This window comes from Saccostrea echinata, unplaced genomic scaffold (genome assembly GCF_033153115.1).
Source record: "Saccostrea echinata isolate AGI-Se365-2 ecotype Australia unplaced genomic scaffold, CSIRO_AGI_Sech_v1 ptg000254l, whole genome shotgun sequence".
Taxonomy (NCBI): Eukaryota; Metazoa; Mollusca; class Bivalvia; order Ostreida; family Ostreidae; genus Saccostrea; species Saccostrea echinata.
Genome location: NW_026890003.1, coordinates 1 through 7611, shown reverse-complemented (window position 1 = coordinate 7611; position 7611 = coordinate 1). Strand labels below are relative to the sequence as shown.

Here is a 7611-nt window from a genome sequence, read left to right as displayed (position 1 = left end):
TCTCTGAAAATAATGTTGAATTATTTGGCCGAAATTAATAAATTTTATCAAATTCAGCGAACAATGCCCCCAAATTGGAAAAAAAAAAAAAAAAAAAAAAAAAAAAAAAATGTTGAGACACAATACATCCTTCAGTGAATATATCTGTGCCTTGCATATATATAATTACATAAATTATGAAAGAGCACAATGCTAGACAATTTCATAGTACTATTGTCATCATCAATTTGTTGTAGAAGTTGTCTACACATCTTGAAACTATATTTTGTACAAGTCCATCAACCTGCCCCTCTAGAATACATTCAAGAATTTTGCGAAATAAATTAGAAAATAGCACAATTATTTAAATAGAATATGATGGAATGTGTCGAAGCAAAAAATAATAACAGTATTACAACTTTATCTCATTAGTTCTACAGCTATGCACATATGCGAGTACATGCATTTCAGAACTGCAATTCCGTATTTCATTTATATTCAAAGTATGATTTTTATTGATTTCTAAACAACGTCAAATATAACGATATTCGTTCTAACGTGGCGTGTAATAAAATGAAAAAGGCTCATTTATAAAGCCGGTTTGGTCACTGCTTAAAGTTGCCTTTGAAAATTAACTGAGAAAAGAGGAAATCAAATAAATGATCACATCTATAACTAGATATCATAAATGAATGAGAATCAAAAGTTTCATTCAGCTTCTACATTTTGTATTATTTCGGTGTTATCTGTCACACCCCTTTCCTTTGAATAACTTAATCCCCACCCACCCACCCACGTTTTAATTATCATTCGGCAACAACGGTATTTATTTTGTTAAACTCAAAGCAAAAAATACTGAAATAAAAAAAATAACAACAACAAAACAAAAAATTGTGTATGTTTATCCTAAAAAATTATGATGCTGTCTGTCCTGCTTGATATAATTCCCCTCTCTCTCTTTATCATTTTTATTCATTTTCTGTCATGTTTTTTTTTTTTTTTTTTTTTGTTGTTGTTTTGTATACCAGTTTGTATAAAATGTATATATGTACCTCCACGTACCAATATTTTGGTTTAGGTGAATAAATTGAACATAAACTTGCCTATATGTGAAGAAATTAAAGAATCAAAATTAATTAAATGTGGTTAAAATTCCTGTGGGGCAAGAAATGTAAACATTCCCATCATGCCAAGCTGACCAATCGTAAAGCTTGTCACAATACCGCTTTGGTAACGTTCCGAACTTTTCAAAGCATCGTGCGCTCTCACGGGTCCTCAATTTGGACTATAAATTAGGCAATTACGCATGATCAGTTCATCAGAACAGTACTACTGACTGAACTTATAACATGTCTGGACGTGGCAAAGGAGGAAAAGGTCTTGGAAAAGGAGGCGCTAAGCGACACAGAAAAGTCTTGAGAGACAACATCCAGGGTATCACCAAGCCAGCCATACGCCGTCTTGCTCGCCGTGGTGGTGTCAAACGTATTTCCGGTCTCATCTACGAGGAAACTCGTGGAGTTCTTAAGGTTTTCTTGGAGAACGTGATCCGAGATGCTGTAACCTACACGGAGCATGCCAAGAGAAAGACCGTCACAGCTATGGACGTGGTCTACGCCTTGAAACGCCAAGGACGCACCCTGTACGGATTTGGAGGCTAAAGAATTCAGTTTGACAGTCAAGACAGAAGTTTAAAACAAACACAAACGGCCGTTATCACGGCCACCCAAATTTTTCGAAAAGATGCCTCTAAAACATCGTTAAGACAGACATTTACTTACTGAGTACTTGTTATACAGATATTCACTGTACAAAGTTGAATACAGAATGGTTGTAAGTGGTAAAATAAATACACAACAATAACAGAGTAAGACCCTTTATGTCGTAATATTTCCTCAAAACTATATACAGAGCAACAAATATGTATTGAATTTAGGTTTGGACAAGAAATATTGAATAAACACACACAAACAGTATATATTATTTAATTTTTTTTTATTATTATAATCATATATTAAAATAATAATGCTGCTGTCTTGAGTATTATTTTGAGGGATCGATCTACCGACAATGACAGGTACCAACTGGCGCTGAGTGACATGCTTTTTTTTCTTGTTTAACAATTATGACTAATGTTAGACAATTAATTGTCAATGTATAATTATCGCATTTTGGTCATTGCACTTTTATTGATGTATAATTACTGATTGAAAATTCCAATATGTCAATGTCAAAGAAAGGGGAGGGGGGGGGGGTCTTGAATTTATTTATCTGTTTCATTGATATTAGCTGAATTGAGATACTTTATTATCAATTATATAATGTACGCTGATAATTAATTCAGTATACAGAGGACAAATGAACCAGGATTTTGTGTACATCAGATGGACCTCGCATGCTTGTATTTTATTTATATTTGAAGATACAGTTATTTCAGATATATGCTTGGTTGTACATTCAAGTTATTTGTGAATAAAATTTGGCTCTCATTCATATAATAATACCTACTTGTATTTCTTTATTTATCCTACTTCTGTTATTATAATCAGTTGTAAACAATGTGGGATTTTTATACGTTTGCCACTTTTACGAGCACATGCATTCACATTGTAACACTCGTACATATTATTTGTGTCTCAATAACGCATGTAATATGAAGGTATCTTTTCTAAAAAATTAGTTGGCCCTTAAAAGGGCCGTTTGGTGTGTGTACTTGCAAAATGAGATTATTTGCTGCTGGTGTACTTGGTGACGGCTTTGGTGCCCTCAGATACGGCGTGCTTGGCCAGTTCACCGGGCAGAAGGAGACGGACAGCAGTCTGGACCTCTCTGCTTGTGATTGTAGATCGCTTGTTGTAGTGGGCCAAACGAGAGGCTTCGGCAGCGATTCTCTCAAAGATATCGTTGACGAAGGAGTTCATTATGCTCATGGCCTTGCTGGAAACACCAGTGTCAGGGTGCACCTGCTTTAGGACTTTGTAGATGTAAATGGCATAAGATTCCCTCCTCCTCTTCCTCCTTTTCTTGTCTGTGCTCCTCGGTGTCTTGGCCTTGGTGACTGCTTTCTTGGCGCCTTTGGATCCGACTTTGGGTGGCATGATCTCAAGTTGACAGGTCAAACTGAAGAGATGAATAAAGTGAAATGGTAAAATTTACTATTTATATGCGAGTAGGAGGAGAAGCTTGTTACGGACCTCCGAGAAAACATTACTTGTTCGGATTTCACCTAAAGGCACAACAGAGCGACGCGTTAATTGGCTGCACCGTTGGATCCGCTTGGTTGTTTAAATTGGTGCGTGCGGGCGTCGCTGGATTATTCGTTGACTGTACACGAAAGAACATAACCGTTAAGAATGTCTGGACGTGGCAAAGGAGGCAAAGTGAAGGGGAAGGCCAAGAGCCGTTCTTCCCGCGCCGGACTGCAGTTCCCCGTGGGTCGTATTCACCGTCTGCTGAGAAAGGGCAACTACGCCGAGAGAGTGGGAGCAGGCGCTCCCGTGTACTTGGCTGCCGTTCTTGAGTACTTGGCCGCAGAAGTCTTGGAGTTGGCAGGCAACGCTGCCCGCGACAACAAAAAGACCAGAATCATTCCCCGTCATCTGCAGCTGGCCATCCGCAACGACGAAGAATTGAACAAACTCCTGTCCGGCGTGACCATCGCGCAGGGTGGTGTCCTGCCCAACATCCAAGCGGTGCTCCTTCCCAAAAAGACACAGAAAGCCGCCAAGTAAAAAGATCCTATAGTTGTGTTGTGTGCAGCACAAAACCAAACGGCCGTTTTCACGGCCACATAAGCTTTTCGAAAAGATACCTACATTACAAACGAGTTGAAACGTAAACAATTATTATAGCTAGAAAATAATAGAAACACACGAATTCAATAATTTTCAACACAGAACAGAGATCAAACATCAAAGAAAGTGTTATATATTTAATGATAAATAAATGTATTAAGTCAATAACAAAAGCAATAAATTTAAAAATTGACTCGCATGTATATTCGTATATGTACGTTTTTTCTTTCTCGTTATAGGCAGTTGAATCCAAACCTTATAGGCCTGCGTACAAATGTTGAATTCTCACTTATTACTTGAATGCTCACTCAACAAAGAGATAAGAAAAGAAAAAAAAAACCCATTTCATTGACCAATTAAGACTAGAAACTGCGGAAATCATCTAACATGGCGATCTAACTTTCAATTTTTTCCTTTAATACAAATATTTTTAAATATGATCATTATTTTATTAACATATTCAAAAGATCTGTAACTCCAGTTAAATCCTTAATGTTTCTTCTTCTTTTTTTTCCCCCTCGCTATTGTTTTATATGATGATTATTTAGACAAAATTCCTAATTGATAAAATAGATAAAAGTGATGAATATAAGAATCTCATAAGAATAAGAAGATGTGGTTTATATTATGTCTTGAATGTTCTTATTCAAAAAAGTGTGCTTCCCATAATAAGAGTGAATAAAAGCAACTCGATGCCAGTTTCCGGATACTTACAGTACTAACACAATTAAACACTGGTAGTAAATTTTCTTTCGAATAGACTTACCGATGCGAATGACTAAACGACATTTTTTTTAACACTTTACATTTATTGCGATGTCCATCACTGCGCCGTGCAGCACATCTGCATCGTCACGTGACATATAGATGCAGGGAATCATGATCTGCACGTGGAAAGTGTGCAACCAATTTGATGCTTGTATCAATGTATTGTATTGTCTTGTATTATATACTGGTTGTCTTGTTCAACTTGAAAGATATAGATTTTAAATACATTGGCTTTTGACCACATTCTGTTTATTTACATGTACTCAATTATTTGTGTGTGTAAATTACAAGAAACAAATTAATATCAATGAATAAGCTACTCCCATGATTCGCCTTGTTCGTCTCTCTCTGTCTCTCTCTTATGTATAACTACTAATTAAGTGAGTGTTCTACAATTATTAAATACACGCCCTTTTTATGTGATTTTTTTTTTTTTTCATGTAATTTACAAGGATGTCAGTTATGTATATTCTTATGATATAATTATACTGAGAAATTCAGACGTTGTACCACCGAATGTGGTACGTTACGTACGGTCTGGATCTTCCCGGTGTCCTCGGTGTTATAATTATAAAGTAGGTGTCATGTATTTAAATATTCGAAAAGAAATTATATGTTGTCCCTTTAAGGGGGTGAACATCCACTGATCTAGAAAGTATATTAGATATATATTTGAACATTCAACAATTTGTGAGATTCCGTGATTTCTCTTCATATGACCCTTTTGTTTGTTTGTTTGTTTGTTTTTTTTTTTGTTGTTTTGTTTTTGTTTTGTTTTTTTTCTCTCCATTTCATATGAAATGCAAGGCACACATCACTATCCATTGTGCGCGTGTTTGTGCCGAATGTTTGCATTTTCATTCGGATTTTAAGTAACATATAAGACAATTGAAAGAAATGTACATGTATGTTTTATCGCATAGCAATGTAGTAAGTACTTCAATCCCTTACTCGTGTTCTATTCCTCTTGTTTTCGTGTTTTAATCAAAATTAGTCGCTTCTGGGCTCCAGGGAACAGCGCATTTTCAGAATCAACAGACAATTCCTCCTTTAAAATGACAGATTAAGAACCTTAAACGGAAACAGTTATGTAGGAAAATATTTCAAGAAAACGCACAGTGACATATTTGAGAAAATTAAGTAAAATTGGGAGGACAATATCGGAAAAATTACAGGTATTGAAACACAAAGTTGGACGAGTTCAATCCTCTACGCTGTCGACAATTGGGGAGTTTTCACGGAGGTCCGCGCTCGCCGCCACTCAAATAAGGCCATCGGCGGAGGTGATTTCATTCATTTCCTTATCGTCGATAACGTCGTTCACATCAGTTGTAGAAAACAGGACAAAAAAATTATGGCAGACGCCGCACCAGCAAAATCCCCCGCCAAGAAGAAGGTTTCCAAACCCAAGACGGTCCCCGCCCATCCCAAGTACATCGAGATGATCAGCGCTGCTGTGGCTGCCCTGAAGGAGCGCGGAGGTTCCTCGAGACAAGCTATTCTCAAGTACATCATGGGCAACTACAAAGTCGGTAATGACGCCTCTAGTGTCAACACCCATCTGAAGATGGCCCTCAAGAACGGAGTCAAGAAGGGAGTTCTCAAACAGGCCAAGGGTACAGGTGCCAGTGGTTCCTTCAAGCTGGGAGAGAAGCCCAAGACGGAGAAGAAACCCAAGACCAAAAAAGTCACCAAACCTAAGGCTGCCAAGCCCAAGAAAACGACCAAACCCAAGAAGACAACCGGGGAGAAAAAGCCAACAGAAAAGAAAAAGGCTGTTAAGAAACCTGCAGCACCCAAGAAGGCCGAGTCTCCCAAGAAGAAAGCAGCTACTAAGTCTCCCAAGAAAGCCAAGGCAGCTCCAAAGCCTACGAAAACCAAAGCGCCCAAGAAAGCCACAGCCAAGAAGTCAAAAACCCCAAAGAAAGCCACCAAGGCGTAGGCTGCCAATTGTCTTAAACCAATTACAAAAGCCCTTTTCAGGGCTACCAACATTTTTAGAAAAGATGCCTCTATTACATACATGTACTAATGGAAACACAAAATGAATAAACAAGAAGTACACTTACCTATTACACATAGTTTATTTGTCTTCGACTGGAAGCAAATTACAAAGTCATGATAATATTAACATGCTGTTTCTGAGAAGAAGAAGAAACAAAAGTCAGTTTTTATTTTGTTTACATACCCTCCCTCAAGTAAATAAAATTTTACTTTTTCCACATCACAACGCCTACGCAAACTATATGGCCATTATTATTAGTGTTATCATTCTAGTATTTTTTTTTCTTTTCTTTTTTTTGAAGTTTTATTATTATTATTAATTTTCTTTATTTTATTTAATTTTATTTATTAATTTATTTTATTTATTTATTTATTATTATTATTATTATTGTTAATATTTTTTTTCTTTTTTTTCCCCCCCACTTTATTTGGAATCAAATGTGGAACGAATGGAATAAAAGTTCATGCGTACCTATTGAAAGACAGATACATACATTCTTATTCGTTTCATTTATTTATTCTTTTCATTTATTCATTCATTCATTTATTTAATTATTCATTCATTTAATTAATTATTCATTTATTTGTATTATTTGTTTTGTTCTTGTTTTTGCAACAGGGTAATTCCTGTTCATCCTATATGCACCATTCTGATTATCTGCAAGTATCATGATACTTAGTAATATTACTGGGCTTGTTCAGATAATGGTAGGAGGAAATAATGACAAGAAATATATAATATATATTTTTCGAAAATGCATTTTGCTTCAATAACGAATTGAAAATATATGTATATATATATAATAAATAATTCTATTTTCTATTCAATTGACGTTACATTCATCCCCATTATTCACCATATATATATTTAAAAAAAAAATATTTGACTATATGTATCTGCAGTGAAATCATGTGTCAAAAACCGACTTGATTTTCTTTTTCTTTTGGGGCAATTCTGTGGATTGAAACTACCTACAGACGTAGCCAATGGTCATCTCGTTCAACCTGACTAATCGTAGCGAGTGTTACTGCGGGCACCAGCCAATCGACTAAGCCGACTGGTAGA

The 7611-nt window shown here is 36.1% G+C and overlaps 3 protein-coding genes across 3 annotated transcripts; 2 read left to right on the top strand and 1 right to left on the bottom strand.

Annotated features, from left to right (window-relative positions):
• Positions 1-2705: 2705 nt before the first annotated feature.
• LOC133177821 (histone H2B-like) lies at positions 2706-3077 on the bottom strand. The gene has a single exon (XM_061312706.1). It carries the CDS (start codon positions 3075-3077, stop codon positions 2706-2708), a length of 372 nt encoding a protein of 123 aa, XP_061168690.1.
• A 255-nt stretch (positions 3078-3332) lies between these two features.
• LOC133177828 (histone H2A) lies at positions 3333-3710 on the top strand. Its single transcript, XM_061312713.1, has one exon. The coding sequence runs from the start codon at positions 3333-3335 to the stop codon at positions 3708-3710; it is 378 nt and encodes a 125-aa protein (XP_061168697.1).
• Positions 3711-5895: 2185 nt separating this feature from the next.
• On the top strand, positions 5896-6483 carry LOC133177819 (histone H1-delta-like). The gene has a single exon (XM_061312705.1). It carries the CDS (start codon positions 5896-5898, stop codon positions 6481-6483), a length of 588 nt encoding a protein of 195 aa, XP_061168689.1.
• The last annotated feature ends 1128 nt before the right edge of the window (positions 6484-7611 follow it).

What these genes read in the sequence shown, in the direction of transcription:
- LOC133177821 (XM_061312706.1), bottom strand. Translation starts at nt 3,077, where the DNA reads ATGCCACCCAAAGTCGGATCCAAAGGCGCCAAGAAAGCAGTCACCAAG.
- LOC133177828 (XM_061312713.1), top strand. Translation starts at nt 3,333, where the DNA reads ATGTCTGGACGTGGCAAAGGAGGCAAAGTGAAGGGGAAGGCCAAGAGC.
- LOC133177819 (XM_061312705.1), top strand. Translation starts at nt 5,896, where the DNA reads ATGGCAGACGCCGCACCAGCAAAATCCCCCGCCAAGAAGAAGGTTTCC.